This window comes from Elgaria multicarinata, chromosome 10 (genome assembly GCF_023053635.1).
Source record: "Elgaria multicarinata webbii isolate HBS135686 ecotype San Diego chromosome 10, rElgMul1.1.pri, whole genome shotgun sequence".
In the NCBI taxonomy this organism is placed as follows: Eukaryota; Metazoa; Chordata; class Lepidosauria; order Squamata; family Anguidae; genus Elgaria; species Elgaria multicarinata.
In genome coordinates, this window is record NC_086180.1 from 23,600,465 (window position 1) to 23,619,119 (window position 18,655).

General features: G+C 44.2%; 1 protein-coding gene across 2 annotated transcripts in view; it reads right to left on the reverse strand.

Annotated features, from left to right (window-relative positions):
* Nucleotides 1–16,237, reverse strand: part of UNC5C (unc-5 netrin receptor C) — a 382,711-nt gene extending 366,474 nt beyond the window's left edge. For both annotated transcript variants that reach the window (XM_063136050.1, XM_063136049.1), the window contains exon 1: nucleotides 16,044–16,237. In XM_063136050.1, coding sequence (XP_062992120.1) covers nucleotides 16,044–16,167 — 124 coding nt within the window. In that variant the 5' untranslated portion in view covers nucleotides 16,168–16,237. The remainder of the gene's footprint in view (nucleotides 1–16,043) is intronic.
* Nucleotides 16,238–18,655: the final 2,418 nt, after the last annotated feature.

An 18,655-nucleotide genomic window follows, 5' to 3' on the forward strand; every position in this document is an offset into this window, starting at 1 on the left:
GCGCAACTTTTGGAGCTTTCTATATTTTTCCCACCTTGTCATGTGCATCTGGTGAGTTTGGTTCACTTAACTCATTGGGAAGCTGCCGTTACGGCCCATTTTGCGCAATACGCATTTTTGCCCGGAACGGGTATCTGAACGTGGTTTTGGGGCAACTTTTGGAGCTTTCTATATTTGTCCCACCTTGTCATGTGCATCTGGTGAGTTTGGTTGACTTACCTCATTGGGAAGGTGCCATTACGGCCCATTTTGCACAATACGCGTTTCCCCCCGGAACGGGTATCTGAACGTGGTTTCGGGGCAACTTTTGGAGCTTTCTATATTTGTCCCACCTTGTCATGTGCATCTGGTGAGTTTGGTTCACTTACCTCATTGGGAAGGTGCCATTACGGCCCATTTTGCACAATACGCGTTTTTGCCCGGAACGGGTATCTGAACGTGGTTTTGGGGCAACTTTTGGAGCTTTCTATATTTGTCCCACCTTGTCATGTGCATCTGGTGAGTTTGGTTCACTTACCTCATTGGGAAGCTGCCGTTATGGCCCATTTTGCGCAATACGCATTTTTGCCCGGAACGGGTATCTGAACGTGGGTTTGGGGCAACTTTTGGAGCTTTCTATATTTGTCCCACCTTGTCATGTGCATCTGGTGAGTTTGGTTGACTTACCTCATTGGGAAGCTGCCGTTATGGCCCATTTTGCGCAATACGCATTTTTGCCCGGAACGGGTATCTGAACGTGGGTTTGGGGCAACTTTTGGAGCTTTCTATATTTGCCCCACCTAGTTATGTGCATCTGGTGAGTTTGGTTGACTATCCTCAATGGGAAGCTGCCGTTACGGCCCGTTTTGTGCAATACGCGTTTTTGCCCGGAACGGGTATCTGAACGTGGTTTCGGGGCAACTTTTGGAGCTTTCTATATTTGTCCCACCTTGTCATGTGCATCTGGTGAGTTTGGTTCACTTACCTCATTGGGAAGCTGCCGTTACGGCCCATTTTGCACAATACGCGTTTTTGCCCGGAACGGGTATCTGAACGTAGTTTCGGGGAAACTTTTGGAGCTTTCTATATTTGCCCCACCTAGTTATGTGCATCTGGTGAGTTTGGTTTACTTTTCTCGTTGGGAAGCTGCCGTTACGGCCCATTTTGCGCAATACGCGTTTTTGCCCGGAACGGGTGTCTGAACGTGGTTTCGGGGCAACTTTTGGAGCTTTCTATTTTTGTCCCACCTTGTCATGTGCATCTGGTGAGTTTGGTTCACTTACCTCATTGGGAAGCTGCCGTTACGGCCCATTTTGCGCAATACGCATTTTTGCCCGGAACGGGTATCTGAACGTGGGTTTGGCGCAACTTTTGGAGCTTTCTATATTTTTCCCACCTTGTCATGTGCATCTGGTGAGTTTGGTTCACTTAACTCATTGGGAAGCTGCCGTTACGGCCCATTTTGCGCAATACGCATTTTTGCCCGGAACGGGTATCTGAACGTGGTTTTGGGGCAACTTTTGGAGCTTTCTATATTTGTCCCACCTTGTCATGTGCATCTGGTGAGTTTGGTTGACTTACCTCATTGGGAAGGTGCCATTACGGCCCATTTTGCACAATACGCGTTTTTGCCCGGAACGGGTATCTGAACGTGGTTTTGGGGCAACTTTTGGAGCTTTCTATATTTGTCCCACCTTGTCATGTGCATCTGGTGAGTTTGGTTCACTTACCTCATTGGGAAGCTGCCGTTATGGCCCATTTTGCGCAATACGCATTTTTGCCCGGAACGGGTATCTGAACGTGGGTTTGGGGCAACTTTTGGAGCTTTCTATATTTGCCCCACCTAGTTATGTGCATCTGGTGAGTTTGGTTGACTATCCTCAATGGGAAGCTGCCGTTACGGCCCGTTTTGTGCAATACGCGTTTTTGCCCGGAACGGGTATCTGAACATGGTTTCGGGGCAACTTTTGGAGCTTTCTATATTTGTCCCACCTTGTCATGTGCATCTGGTGAGTTTGGTTCACTTACCTCATTGGGAAGCTGCTGTTACGGCCCATTTTGCACAATACGCGTTTTTGCCCGGAACGGGTATCTGAACGTAGTTTCGGGGAAACTTTTGGAGCTTTCTATATTTGCCCCACCTAGTTATGTGCATCTGGTGAGTTTGGTTTACTTTTCTCGTTGGGAAGCTGCCGTTACGGCCCATTTTGCGCAATACGCGTTTTTGCCCGGAACGGGTGTCTGAACGTGGTTTCGGGGCAACTTTTGGAGCTTTCTATTTTTGTCCCACCTTGTCATGTGCATCTGGTGAGTTTGGTTGACTTACCTCATTGGGAAGGTGCCATTATGGCCCATTTTGCACAATACGCGTTTCCCCCCGGAACGGGTATCTGAACGTGGTTTCGGGGCAACTTTTGGAGCTTTCTATATTTGTCCCACCTTGTCATGTGCATCTGGTGAGTTTGGTTCACTTACCTCATTGGGAAGCTGCCGTTACGGCCCATTTTGCACAATACGCGTTTTTGCCCGGAACGGGTATCTGAACGTGGTTTGGGGGCAACTTTTGGAGCTTTCTATATTTGTCCCACCTTGTCATGTGCATCTGGTGAGTTTGGTTCACTAACCTCATTGGGAAGGTGCCATTACGGCCCATTTTGCACAATACGCGTTTCCCCCCGGAACGGGTATCTGAACGTGGTTTTGGGGCAACTTTTGGAGCTTTCTATATTTGTCCCACCTTGTCATGTGCATCTGGTGAGTTTGGTTGACTTACCTCATTGGGAAGGTGCCGTTACGGCCCATTTTGCACAATACACGTTTTTGCCCGGAACGGGTATCTGAACGTGGTTTCGGGGCAACTTTTGGAGCTTTCTATATTTGCCCCACCTTGTCATGTGCATCTGGTGAGTTTGGTTGACTTACCTCATTGGGAAGGTGCCGTTACGGCCCATTTTGCGCAATACACATTTTTGCCCGGAACGGGTATCTGAACGTGTTTTGGGGGCAACTTTTGGAGCTTTCTATATTTGTCCCACCTTGTCATGTGCATCTGGTGAGTTTGGTTCACTTATCTCATTGGGAAGCTGCCGTTATGGCCCATTTTGCGCAATACGCTTTTTTGCCCGTTACGGGTATCTGAACGTGGTTTCGGGGCAACTTTTGTGGCCTATTGCATCCCTGCCATTTAGTTATGCATGTCTGGTGAGTTTGGTTGATATCGCTCGTTCCCTAGTGGCCGTTCCGGCCATCCCATTCTGTTCCGGACGTCATTTTGGGAGTTCTGGGGTTAATAGTGATATAATATTGGTATGGTTTTAGTCTTAAAATATTGTTCTCAAGTGTTGCTAACACATGCCACTGTTTTTGGTATGGTTTTTTATTATAATGGGGCTGTTCCGGCCTGTTCCGTTCCGTTCCGGCTTTTACACCGTCCCACAGTCAAATGCTCAAAGTACACTGCCTAGGTCAACTTCACTATTGCATGGACCACTTTTACTCAGTGGTAGAGGACACATATGTAATATATTTATGAATCACCGCTTTGCCTAACAGACACTTCAGGCAATATACAAATCAAATTGAATAAAACTCAAAACATTATAAAATCACAAGAGCAAAAAACAGAAAGTAACATTAATGTTTGACATTAAAAACCATTAAAAGTTGTACAGATCAAAACCATCTTTGCTGCCCATCTGAAACACGATCTGGGAAAGGAATTTCATAACTGGGATGCTGCTATGGAAAAGACCGCATTTTGAGTCCCCAGTGGTGGGACATACAGTAATAGGGCCTCTGACTATTATTGTAAATTATTGGCAGATTCATAGAGGAGGAAGAGACTCTCTTGGATAGTCTGTCCCTAAACTTTGCATGCAAAAGGTCCCAAGTTAAAATCCTGGGATCTTCAGGGCTTAGAAAGACTTCTACTTGAAACTGCTGCCAGACAGTGTAGATAAAAGATGGGCTAGATGGACAAATGATCAGACTTGATATAAGGCAGCTTCCAATGTACCTAAGTACCAAAATAAAAATATCATACTGTTGACCTTTAGTAAAATATTAAGCAGCAGGAGGCTGGTGGCTCCGATTTGAGGGATATGGTTCAGCACTTTGGATAGCTCCTTTAGAGTACTGGCTGAACTGGTTCCACTGAAAACGGGAGTCATCAGCTTCCACTAGCAGCAGCAACATAATGCTACACATACTTTTGTATTTGAAAGAACCCCTCCAGCTAACATAATGGCTTTGATGCAACCAGCATCATATTTTTTAACCAGTTTCTCACTCAAACAACAGCTCTCCTCCCTATCCTTTGCTGAAAACTGCTCTGAATTTCAGGAGTGACTGGTGGAGAAAATAAAACAAAATATTCCACTGTGAACATAGAGCTAATTATAGGACTCTCTCTCTCTCTTGGTGTTCATCTATAAAGACTTACCATCTGGCTAGGAGCTTCTAGTGAACTCAAAGGACCTGTTCAGATGACACCCTAAGCCCTGCTTAGGCTGCTAACCCTTCTTCAGCAAATAGTTTTTTAAAAATGGAAACTTTTAGTGAACATGTTTAAACCATGATTATGTAGCCATCATGGTTAGGAATGGTTCACATGACACACTAAGCCATAATGTTTAGCTCAAAATGCTTAAACACTGTGGCTTTGTGTGTCATCTGAACAGGGTCAAAGTGACTTTCTGGTGGGTCAGTTTGGAGGTTGCTGTTTAGGTGAATCATCCAAGACGCAAAATGTTCCATGGAGCTTCCATGCATGCCTTCTGCATATCTACCTTGAGTTCTACATCTAGGAAATAGGAACCAAATGCACAGTTACAAGATGGGGGATACTTGGCTCAGCAATACTACAAACAAGAAGGATCTTGGAATTGTTGTAGATTACAAGCTGAATATGAGCCAACAGTGCGATATGGCTGCAAGAAAGGCAAATGCTATTTTGGGCTGCATTATCACAGAAGGTACTGGTTCCTCTCTATTCGGCCCTGCTCAGGCCTCATCTAGAATATTGTGTCCAGTTCTGGGCACCACAATTCAAGAAGGATGCAGACAAGCTGGAGCGTGTTCAGAGGGGGGCAACCAGGATGATCAGGGGTCTGGAAACAAAGCCCTATGAAGAGAGACTGAAACAACTGGGCATGTTTAGCCTGGAGAAGAGAAGATTGAGGGGACACATGATAGCACTCTTCAAATACTTAAAAGGTTGTCACACAGAGGAGGGCCAGGATCTCTTCTCAATCCTCCCAGAGTGCAGGACACGGAATAACGGGCTCAAGTTAAAGGAAGCCAGATTCCGGCTGGACATCAGGAAAAACTTCCTGACTGTTAGAGCAGTACGTCAATGGAATCAGCTACCTAGGGAGGTTGTGGGAATGCCTCCCACACAGAGGCCTTCAAGAGGCAGCTGGACAACCATCTGTCAGTTATGCTTTAGGGTGGATTCCTGCATTGAGCAAGGGGTTGGACTCGATGGCCTTGTAGGCCCCTTCCAACTCTGCTATTCTATGGTTCTATGATTCTACCTTGCCTTGTCAAAAATCAAACTTTGAAAAGCGTTTGTTGCTATTCTTATAGTTATCTAAAATGTTCGAGTTCTATGTAATGTCATATGGAAAAGGATTATAAAACAAATATTGTTATCTATATTGACACACCAACCCTCCAATGAACACACTGCTTATTAGCATCTGGAATTAAAACTGTCATGCTGAAATGAAGCACCTGCAGAACTGAGTGGTCATCAAACATCTTCCTTAATATGAATTTGACACATCCTTATTTATATTTGGTTACATTTTTTTTATCTTTCCCTACACTTTCAAGACATTAATTGCAAAATGTTGCAAATTAAGTCACTGCTTGGGTAAAATTTGCAGCCCAGTGGCTTAATAGCATTTCCTTAAGATTGCCTGTTCAACAATATTATGATAGAATGAGCTCAAGAGAAGTCTGAACTTGAGACAGCGGACTCTGTGGAGTACTTGCAATAAATCACTTACCGCATTAGAGGGAGGGGGGTTTGAGTCCTTGAAAGCAGTTAGTTCTGAACTATGATTCCATACAAGACTACAAGAATGCACTGAGAGTACAAAGGAAAAGGGCCCACCTGGCTCTTTTATTCTTCATATGTGATCGCTGACTTGGCATTTAAAAGCTCATACTATTCAAACACAGAAAGTAGAGTCTAAAGACAAAAAAAAGGGGGGGGAGATGAAAATGACAGGTAACACAACTGTTGTTTTAACAGTTCTGATGTCAAGGTTGTTGCTTGCTAAACTTGAATATCTCCACTGGGTGGCTAAGAACTACATACTTGAAAAAGTAAAGCATTTCTATCTCTCCCTCTAGAAGCGTTTGTATAGATAAACTAAAGTTTATTAACCAAACTGATTTTTTCAAGCGGCATAACACCCAAGGCTACATTTTGCTTTGAAAACTGATGATCAATTTATTGATGTATGGAAACCGGGTAAAGTTCTAGTCTACAGTATTTTGAAAGCATTTGTTACTGTACTCATAAGTGGAATATTTTACTTCTGACTAGGACCTTATCCACAAGGAACATCACTCAAGTATGCATCATAATAACCATGTGTGCTGTTTTATTCCTGTTTTGTACAGTGTCATGTGCATTGATGGCACTAATTAAATCAGTGTGTGTGTGTGTGTGTGTATAAAACTCATCTACAGCCCTGAGCAATTCAAGGTGACTTAAACTGAGGCTTGAATAAGATATATTCTCATTTGGTTGAATTTTCAGTCAATTAATAGGACTGAGATTAATGTAGAAATAAAAAGATGACCAGAGCCCATTTAATTTATTCAGTTGTCATCCCTAAGCATGCTTTCAAAGTAAGGAAGTGCCATTAAATTTTATTCCTAAATTTCTCTCTCTCTCTTTTTAACACAGCGCTAAGCACACTAACATGAAAATAAGATCCACTGAACTCAATGGGGCTTTTATTCTGAGAATGTGCTTACAATTAGGCTACTAACTTCTGTTCCACAATAAACTTAAGGCTCAAAATATGAAACACAAGATATCTAAAATCAGTATGGAAGTAATCCCAAGTTGCTTCCACATGGATAGCTCCTAGCACTACCAAAAACATTGTGGAGCTATTCAGTTTTTTCTTCCTTAACAGTTTTTATATATATATAGAAAGAAAAAATGGAGAAAAAATAATTAATAACCCAAATGTATATAATTTGTGGCCCATTTGACAAAGCATCTGAGTCGCCAGTAAAATTCTGTGAATGAGGCATTCTGATTGCATATAGAAGTCTTGTCTGGAAATACCGTCTAAATACTGAACATTCCAATTAGGATACATGCATTTAACTGATGTCCAAACATACTTGTGCGGAGCCAGGAGCGCTGCGCCCATCGGGGATAGGGTGGGGGGAGCGGGGAAAGTAGGTAAAATAAAATAAAAACCTTACCTTTGCGTACGACTGTTCGTGCGCTCCTCTTCCTTTAAAAAAAAATGGCGGGCACGACGCCTCTCTTCCTGAGGTGTCGTGCCTTACAATTTGTCAACTGTGTAACTGGAAACTGCCCTATGATCTCTCTAAAAATTATTCCAAAAACAATCCATCTAAAGCCATTGTTTGATCCTGGCTTGTTCTCACTAAACGTAAGTTAAATAAACCACAGCTCCAAGTGAAGGCATCATGGAAAACTGTGCAATTTAATATTGGAAATTATGATCTCCTCTTCTAGCACGCAAGATGAGGAAATGGGAATAGGGCCCTGAGAGCCCAAGTCTTGCTGTGCCTTATTCGCATAGTAGGGAATCACAGTTTCGCATTATGTCAGAAGTCGGACATAAGTTATATAAATTTGGGTATAAGTATGAAGACCACCAGTGCAAAAAAGCACAAAAAACAACTGTATTCTACAACTTTCACTTTTTCTTATTGTTGTAATGTAGCATTAGTGTATACATTTTTGCATATTTATGATGGGGAGTGCTCCCTAAACACATATACAAACAGCAGCAGCATTTTACTCTATATGCTGCCTCTCAGTTTCATGCGGTCTAGCTTAAGTTTGCATTTTACTTTATAAGGAGCCCCAATGGACAGCTTTGATGATGTTGTTACATTGCCCCCAAATTATTAGATGATGTGGCTACAAGTGTAATAAGATGAACCTAAGGGTGGCAGACTGGCCTCAAATTATTAAGGCTATTGAATCCATCAAGTTTTCATGAGCTCAAAATAATAATTTTAAAAGTTGCAAACTGGTTTATAGGCAAACCCTACTCAGCACATCTTTTACAAATACAAATAGTTACATCCGACATATCAAATAGAACCGACTCACTGAAGCATCAAGATAATTAAGTCCTTTTTTCTCTCTCTCGCTCACTTTTCTTTCTTTCTTTTTTGCAACAGGATGCATTTAGGTGCTTAATTAAAAAGCATATCCCAAAAGGGTAGCATATTCACATATTATATTTCACTTTTTCCACACCAAGCATTTTCAAACTGCTGCTGTTGCTAATATAGTGCGCTAGGGTAAATATCTGCACATATGGCTCCTTTTATTCTCCTCTTTCAGAATTATCACTTTAATTTAATTATAGAGTCACTTTTTTAAAAAGTTGAACAATACAGTCCGCCTGCACACACACACATGGAATGAATGAAATAAAATCTGTGTAATATGCATAACCTTTGGCCTCCATTTTTTTCACCATCATTCTCAGCATATAAATCTGTCAGTACTGTGTGTGTCACCAGAGGACCTGCATACTTCATCACAAGAATGGTTGCTGTACCCAACATTAGGGGAAAGTTTCTGAATGCATAATGAAATGCATTACACAGAATAGTTCGATAATTATTTCCTAGCAGGCTAGCTATATGGATGATATTTCAAAGTAAGGGAAGTTCTTAGGAAATATGGGTATGTTGCTTATTTCATGCTGAGATGTGGGGTGTATTGTGATTGTTATCTGAGTTATGGACAATGTGCATTTTATGGGTTCACTAAAGAAAGTGGTTGCCAGTTCCAGCATGTGGACCAGCTAGCATAAGTTTTCCTGCAACAGGCTTGGATAGGTGGTAGATGCAGGCATTTTACAAGGACCACACAATAGGGAAAACAGACAAGTGAGAACTTTTACTATAGACCATTGATGTAGTATGTCATTGACCATCCATTCCCAAGTACCTTCGAATTAGTTAGGTCCAGCCTAAGCTAGTCACACTTTATGTCCCTGGGTAAAGTTAATTACGAATATCTTAAGTCTCATTGAGTTCAATGTAACTAGCTTTAGTCTAGATCCAACCCAACAATTTTTTATACACGCAACTTCACCACAAGATCCTACTCTGCTTCTTTCCACCACTTTTATTTCTACCATTAGCACAGCATTCATTCCAGTACAACCTTGAAACCTCACACAGTTATCTGGGCCTGAGACTATACTACAGAAGAGCTCAAACATGTAAAGAGCACTCCTGATCAGGGTGATCCTATCCAATCCACCATGGTCATTATGGCCCTGCTCTAGGTTCTGATCTAACCTCTTGTGAAGTATTTATTTGGGATACTTTTGGATTGCTCCTCTACTCAGTGAGTGATCAAGGTAACATACAATAAAAAATAAGCAGCTGCTGAAAAGCAGCTTGCCTATTCTGCTAGAATATTGACTGTAGTAAAAACATTCAAAATTGCTGCTCTGGTTGACCAGACACTTCTTCCACGCCCACACCAGGTTTGCAAGATCACGGAGGGAGTTGTTAAGCCCCGATGACATATCCCCACACAGACACACACATACTGGTTGTGTGCTGGGGGGTATTTGCATAATCTTTGTTGGCAACGCATGTTGTCATGTTGTGTGGAGCCAGCCAGGGTGGCTTGTTGCCATGGATAGCAAGCCACCCAGAACCCATGGGTTCTTCTATGCACTGAGGGTGGGTAGGATGGAAGATGTCATCATGGCTTATTTTCCCTCAGTGATCATGCAAACTGGGCTGTCTGTCTAGGACTGCAGTTATCACAATTTTCAATAATATTTCTGATAGAGAAGTTGCTACATGCATGATAAGTCTTAGGGACCTTAGAGCATTAGCTTTTTGTGTGTAGCATTGCAGCCTAAGCCATTTCTATTTAAGAATGTCTTAGCAGTTGAACATTAACTGGCTCTGTTTTGTTTTGTTTTTAAAATGTGACATTATGATTTTGTTTTATTATGTACTGCTGCTTTTTCTTTTTCTGCATATTGTTTTAAATCACTGGAAGTCACCCTGATTTTATGAATTATAAATATTATATTATATAAAATTATATAAATATTACAAACATAAACATCAGGAGATTTGGGTTTTCTTTTGTTGTTCATTTGCTTGACTCATTAGTAGGCCCTATATGAAAGCTAATACTCCAAATTCCCTAAGATATAGCTTGCATCTAGCAACTTCTAAGAAATGTTATAGGAAATTGTGACAACTGCAGAAAATCAAATATGCACACAGTTTGAGATATTAAAATAAAGATTAGTAATACAATAGAAAATTATAATTCTCCTCCTGGTTAATTATAAATGTACTTCTTCCTAATGCTTTATCCTGAATGGTTTATTCTTATGCTCAGCAAGCACATCTCTCTAGGGAGAACACTAAAAAAATCCATCAATTACTCAATTAGTGCATTTATTTTCCAAGATGTAGCGGAAGGAAAGAGAAGGAGAGAGGGCATTCCAGAAATGCCCAAGGCATCCATTCCCTACTTCAAGAGATCAAGAGAAAAAAATGGAACAAAATGCTTGATAATTATGAAACCATGTTACTAGAAGCAAATAAAATTAAAACCATTCCAAGGAGTGTATGACTGGGTTTAGGCAACACGATAACCAATGGTGGTTTAAATAGTCGATGGTTGGTTATTTAACCCACCATGGGTTATCGTGTTGTGTGGTAGGAATTTTTAAACAATGGTTGGTTATTTGGTTACAACCAAGGCTGTGGCTATTTGAACCTCCCTTCGTTATCATGCTGTGAGGAAGGCACCATTGGTTATTTCCTCAGCCACAGAGTCGCAAGGCAAAAGTGGTCAAAGCAGTGACTGCTGCTCTAGTCCAGCCAGCAGGATAGATTTTCAGCAGCAATGGCTCATGGGATACTAGTAGGAGGACTGAAGGAGGAAGGGAGAGACAGGATGGGGGATAAGTGAATCAACTTAGGGTGGACTAGCAGTCAATTCAATGCTGATCCTTATCCACACCACGGTTGATTATTATTATGTTGTGTGGGGGATTCCCCCCTAGATAAACAACTGTCAAGTTGATTATTACCCCACTGTTGACTATTGTGTTGTCTGAACGAAGTCTATGTGTGTGCGCACACATGTGTGTATGTTTTTAAAGCAAAAGGTAGACCCACTTTACTTCCTAAAAGTGGAGAAACTCGAAGGTTTTCATTCAGTAGGTATATTTAACTGTATTTAGACTCTGCAAAAGCAAAACCACCAATTTTGAAGTTTAAGTGCTCTCAAGAGACTGGTTGTCTAATTCGCAAGCAAGGATCTCTGCTTACAGACATGCCTAGTTCTTCATTCACACACAAATAGTACAAAGCATTATGGAATCAAGAATGTGTCAACCCATGAGCTTTAAAGAGGTTTTTAAACCAAGAAAAAAAGCTTAAGGTGCAATCCTATGCATGAAATGCTGACAGTTGTAGGACTTCTTTCCCCCTAATCTAAACATGCATACGACTACACCCTTAGTGCACAATTCAATGGAAGTGTGGAGAGAGATTTTGATGAAAGTCATTCCCCCCTACATACCCAATAAATATGCATGGGTAATAGCGTTCATAGGGTGAAATCATGCAAAGGTCCCAGCACAAATGTGTTTTTAAAAAATCCATGTGGCTATAGGTATATTGACCGAAGGGGCTCTGCCACCATGATCACAACCCCCCTTCCATACATTCAGTGGACATCTACAAGGGGCAGCATCTAACATGTCTAGTCCTAATGCATAACCAAAAACCCCTACTTCGTATCTTGTTCACCAAATGAAAACAGATTGGTATATGTTCTCAAATATTTTTGGCGTGCTGTAACACTTAGTTATGAGACAGACTAAAAGAAAGTCCAGAAAATTAATAATTTATCTTCATCACCACATCTAGTAAGAGTTCCAACGGCTGGTCTTTCTATTTATGTCTCATGCTGTTGGGAGGAAAGTTCCATTTACTATCAGAGCTTCACATCACTTCCAGGTTCAGGACTCCTACCCGGACTATTCCACTGAAATAATATGAAGCAGTTGTACCAGACAGCAGATTCCGGAGAGGGCGCCATTTTGCTATCTTCAGTCTCTCTAATTTAAAAGAAGGTGGTCCAATCAAGAGAAGAAGTGAAGTAATTGAAGGGGGGGGGGTTGCTCCACATACAAAAATATCTAAAGCAAGCCTCATTCACATGGCCAACATATTAGGTAAGTCTCAATAAGAGAAAAGAGCTTCTCAGTACAAGAAGCAAAATGATTTAAGAATTCTGCATACAGCCTAGCAATCCTGTTCTTCCCATCAGGCTCCTGGTAGTTGACAAAGACCTACAAGAATTATTGGAAACTCATAGCAGTTTTCATACACCATTAAAAAAATACAAGTTCAAAGACACATGCTGTATAGTTGCTGCTATTACAGTCTTCAATGAAGATAATGTTGATACATATAGGTTGTTTTTGTTTTTCTAGGCATGCTGTATCCAAGATTGGGAATGGGGAGAACAGAGCTATGGGTTCCCTGAGCCTAAAAACGGAATGGCTTATATACCAAGAATTATCTCATGATGTGTCTGACTTTCTTGGATGCTTTGTGCAAACTGAGAATTGCATCCTATGGGGACAGGGAAACAACCAACAACTTTGCCACCTGCTAGAGCTGTTTCCCCCACTCCACCACACCCACCACCCACACAGTGTTTCTCAGCTATGCTTGGAATAAATATGTATTTCTGGTGTCTCTCCCCCCCTTTTTTTTCCATGGTAACAATGAAAACAGGTTTCTCAGCTAGTTTAATGAAGCTGCTCATCTTTGCTGTGTACAGTATATAGATCAACACATGAATGGGACTTCTTTCCACCACTTATTATTGAGCCAACTGGTATGTGGAAAAGAAAGTTCAAGAAGGCAGTTACTGAGAGAGTTTTGCAAAGCAAATGCATTGTAATGTACTAACCAAGGCAAATATAATAGAGACTCTCAATGCTGTATGCAAGATTAGTTAGAATGTAGCAAAACATTCACAGAGAAACACAGAAACATGGCCAGATACAGAAGTAATACAGAGAGTTGTATTTTACCACTATCTTCTAATACAGATTTCTCAGATTAAAAAATGAGACAGCAATATTTATATGGATGACATTACTCTCTCTATATATACAGAGACAGTTTTGGGTGGGGCAGATTTTCTTTCAAGTAGGCAGTAAGAGGTAGCGGGGTGGGTGTGTGGGTGTGTATGTGTGTGGAGAACAGCTCAGGAAAGCTCGCTTCATGCTGAGCAAAGCAAAAAGGAAGAAGAGGAAGAAGGATCAACTCTCAGGAACCTCTGCCTGTCAGGGATGGGCGAACTAGCAATCCAAGTAATTGTCCCATTCTTAATGCTTCTGCCCACTCTCCCCAACTTTCCAGTACTAATCAGATTATTTTCCCATTTGACTGTCTTTCTTGAGCGTGCTTTGTTCCCTGATTAACCCTTTTGTTTATTTCTTGTGTTGTGTGAAAAGACTGGGAGTTTACCATATTGCCTGAGAATCAATATGAGCTAGAGAATTTTTATCAACTTCCTACAGGAATTCATTCAGCAGATATCTGGAAAATATTTTTCCAGCTCCCCCCAGTCAACCAAATATCAGGCAACTCAGGATTTCATGTAAAGTTAGACAAACCAACAAATAACAGGCAAGTCAGCAAATGGTGCTCATGGTGGTATTAATCCTTCACACTGAAACAGGCTTCTCTCCACAAACTACAACAGAATATTAATGTCGGCATCTCCTGCTGGTTTTGAAGCTATCAATGCAACAAACAGTTTACCGCTCAATCCTATACATGTCTATTTAAAAGTATGCCCCATTGAGTTCAATGGGGCTTATTCCCAGAGAACTGGGGAATGTAGCTTTAGAGAATTTACAGAGGTTGCATATTTAGTAGAGTTATTTTTCATAGAGATACCAATGCAAGAATACCTGGAGTTACTGTACCTCCTGCTATCTGTACAAATGCTCAGGATATAGATTGACTAACAAGTGAGATCCACAGAACACCTCTCTTTGACTTAAATGGTCTTTTTAATTGCACTGTTTGCATATGAATATCTGGGAAGAGGCAAATATTCAGCAAGTAGGGAGTGCATACTTGTTTCAGGTTCTACCCAAGACATTTTAGTGTTTGATGTGGAAAATCCAAATGGTGCATCTCCCCATTATTTACTGCACTATTCATGGAAAAGTTCACCTTTAGTTCACTAAAATGAACAGGATCTGTGAAAGAACTGCACTGTTACACAGCCCCTGTCCTTTTCCATAAGACCTGCACAGGGCAGCTTCCCCACTGGATTGTGCCCTGTGGGTCAGCTCTGTCTTTCTCCTGCTCTGCTACCCTTTTCAGCTGCCAAAACGTGCCACTTGAAGGGGCTGCTTCACTTTGGCTCATGTTTAGAGCTGCCTCAAACAAGCCAACAGCTCACTCTCCTTGAAGTCTTCCTGCTGAAAGACAAATTCCAGAGGGGTAGTCTCTTTTTACAGCAGATCACACAACATGCACACAGACTGGTGGCAAAGACTTCTGCAACAATGCGCCTATCAGTAGTATTAAGGTGCCACCAAACAATTTGGGTGAGAGTAAATGAGCTGGACCTCATATGAACAACATACATGAATGTGATCAAATCAGTTGAGGGAATGTGTGTGAGTGTGTGTGACAGATTTTTAATTTAAGAGTTGGGGGGGGGGGAGAATGCCTGAAGAAATAAACAAGAAAAGAAAGCCAGGCTACTATTATCACTTCAGTTACACACCAAGTGCAAACAGCTGTATACCAACACACACACACACATACAGGCACCATCTGGGATAGAAGAAGAGGTGAACAAACTCCAGCTGGTACGCAGAAGGCCACGGATCCTTCTTTCCCAGGTATCTACCGGATGCCACATGCCCAGCATCACAGCTAGACTCTGTTAATCCTAAAGTGCTTAGCCTGTAGTAGTGCAACCTTCCCACCCAGTTTTGTCTTTCCCCTGGACCTCTTGGTTCCTGGAGGCTCACAGCCCCTTCTCTGTTCCCATTTCCAAGGGCTCAGCAGCAGCACTAGGAGGCTGCGAGGTCGGGCTCGCCACACTTTTCGGCTCCAAGAAACCCACACGGGTCACAACCCGGATCTCCTCGTGTCCCCTTAAAACGGATCGGGAGAAAAATGTGTGTGCTCCCTTCTCTCCCTTTCGCTGGAGAGGGGGAACCCCTTGGTTGCGCGTGTGCTTTTAAGTTTTCCCCCAGCTGGAGCTACGTGGAAGCGAAGAAAACGCCCGAAGACGCCGCATTTCCGTGCGGGGACCAGGCGCGATGCCTTGCAAGGCGGCCGTTCCAGCGGGGGCGCCCTCCTCGCTCGGGAGGTGACTGCCGTTGAACTCGGCGGTGGGACTTACTTCCGAGTAAACATGCCGGAGGAGAGCGAGCGGCACCTGGGCAGAAAAAGCGACTGCAAGTGGCCCCATCGAAGCCCTGGTCCTCCTTCTCACGAGGGATGCTTCTCCTCCCTTCCCCGCTCCTCCCCCAAATCCCTCTCTTTGCTTCTTTCAATTAACCTGTGGAGGCAAAGAGAGGGGATCACCTGCCCCTGCAAGGGTCTAAGGGAAGATGGACGGACGGACGGAGGGTGCGAGTGAGAAGGAGGCCGTTCGCTGCAGCCTCGTTTTGCCTGGCCGGCCAGCGAAGGCACCAGCCCAGGTGCCTGAAGAGCTCCAAGGCGCAGAGCGGGCGAGAGCAGCGGCGACGCCTGCAAAGGAAGGGCAGCCTCCTTACCTTGCGCAGCCGAGCCCGGGCTGCTGGCGCTCAGGATAGCCAAGGCGGGCAACACGACCATTTGCAGTAAGTATCCCAGTCCCAGTCCGTAGCGGGCAGCGGCGGCTTCCAGCCCTTTCCCCATGGCTGCTGGGCAAGCGGGAGCTCGCGGGCGGCGGGAAGCCCAAAGCCAAAGACCCCCCGAAGTCCAGCAGCGGCAGCCCCACCTTCTCCGCGCGCTCTCGCCCGGCGGCCGGTCCCTCTCGACTTTTCTGGAGGGCGAAAGGGAAGGAGGAGCAGGAGAAGTCGCCCCAGAGAAACGCGCTGCGCTGCGCTGCGCCGCCTCTCAGGAGAGGAGGCTCCCGGCCGGCCTCACGCAGCTCACTTGGGCAAAGCGGCGTGTGGAAGGCGCCCCTGCGAAAGGCGGGCTTCCCCCGCCGACCCTCCTTGCTTCAGCCCCCTTGACTTGGCCGATAAACCCAGCTGGGGCTCCTCCTCTGGCAGGCTGCGCGCCCTTTCGCCCAAATTGCGCGCGGCGGCGGGAGCGGGAGGAAAGGCGTCCAGGCGGCGGCGAAGTGAACAGGAATGGTCATTTCATAGTCTGGCCAAGAAGTCTGAGAGAGCTGGAGATGGCAGAGGCGGGGGAGGGCGGGCGGCCAAGCGCCGCGGGCTCCAGCAGCATCCTTCCGAACTCCGGCCCGAGGGACTCAGCCGGGAGGCGAGGGAGCCCCGCAGAGGCACGCGCCCCTCAGCGCGGCGCTGCCTGCCTGCCTGCCTGCCTGCGTGCGTCAAAGCGGAGCCAGAGAGCGAGAGCCGGCGCGCTCGAGCCCCTCTGCGTTTCCCCCCCGAATGTTGTACACGAGCTGCGGAGTGAAGCCCCGGCTAAGGCACATCGCGGTAGCCAATGGAGCTCCGCTTTCTCAGGAACACCTGCAAAACCCGAGCTGGAATCACGGACGGAGCTGGCTCCTCCCTGCTCTAGCCGCTTCAAGCGCTTAGAGGACGAGTCGCTTGATGGGCCGCAGTCGTCCTCAACAGGACAAACCCCGGGAGTATTCGGAATGAGAGTATGGTGACGGGAACGGATCCCCCTGTGCCCTGAAGCAGATTTCTTATCGGCAAAGTGGGGGTTCTAATCGGCAGTAGTACTCCAGGTGAGGCCAGTTTGGAGTGAAATCACTCTAGCCCTCCCTGGGTAGGGTGACCATATGAAAAGGAGGACAAGGTTCCTGCATCTTTAACAGTTGCATAGAAAAGGGAATCTCTCAGCAGGAGTCATTTGTATATATGGAGAACCGGGAGAAATTCCCTCTTCATCTCAACAGTTAAAGCTGCAGGAGCTATACTAGAGTGACCAGATTTAAAAGAGGGCAGGGCACCTGCAGCTTTAACTGTTGTGATGAAGAGGGAATTTCACCAGGTTCCCCATATATACAAATGTCACCTGCTGAAATTCCCTTTTCAATACAACCGTTAAAGATACAGGAGCCCTGTCCTCCTTTTCACATGGTCACCCTAGCCCTGGGACACAAACTGCAGTGGGTCCAATATCATGGCTCCTGATGTGGTTGCTTGCAGCTAAGGCAGGAGGAAATGCACATCATCACAACACCCCCATGTTCCCTGAGATAACAGGGCTTCGTACTGTCTCCTGGCAGTTCTCAAGAGGTATTTGAGGGCTTAGCTACCCAACTGTTTTTGACCCATGATTCTCAAGACGAGAGCTGCCCATCCCACAGAGGTGGCTTCCATGGGGAAGGCCCCTACCACTGCCAATGAGAAAGCATTGTGTGCAAGTTATTGCATCTTTCTTTCTTAACAGTTTTCTAAGGTAAGAGAAAGGACGGAAGAAGAGGTAGGAAACACGGGGTTATGAGTGGAAGACTCACCCCCATCTGGACCACCTGTAAAATTCCAAGGATGAGGTGAGACCCCCGGGTCTCAGTTTTTGCATCCCTGCTGTAGGCCCTCAGAGCAAGTGGTCCAGGGAGCAGGCTAATTTTCAGTTGTATCGCCAGGAAGAAAAACAGTTACCAGATTTGGGAAACCAAAAGCGAGACCAAGAAACCTATGAAATGTTGCAAATGGATTCCAGACATTGCCACAAATCTGAGGTCTCTGTTCCTAAGGTGATCAACAAGGGTAGGTGGGCATCAGGGATCATGCCAGACACTGAGATCTTGCGTCAGTTTCAAGATGTGGGAGGGGTGGATTTAACTAATGTACATCTTGGTTCCCATTCATTCTCTTAGCAATCTTGCTTGGCACAACAATTGGCTTTGCTTACTGAGGCAGGAAGAAGAAAGCATTAATTTCTTGACTTGCTCTGTATATACTATTCAATTAACAAAAACCCTTTGTGTGCAGTGTGTTTTGTTAAGGGCTTTCCATGTTCACTCAAGCTCAAAAATGCTGGGAAATTACAGCTGTTAATAATAGCTTCAGATGCATAGACTTCACGTGTCTATTTCAGTGAATCTGGGACTTAGGTCCATCATTCTGCCATGGACAGCAATCCAGCCCCAAGGTGGTGGTGAAACTGCAACTAGCCTGAGCAATATGCATATTGCCTAAATAACATGTCTGTTAAGGGCACAGCTCTTAACAGCATTTTGGAGCTTGAGCAAACATGC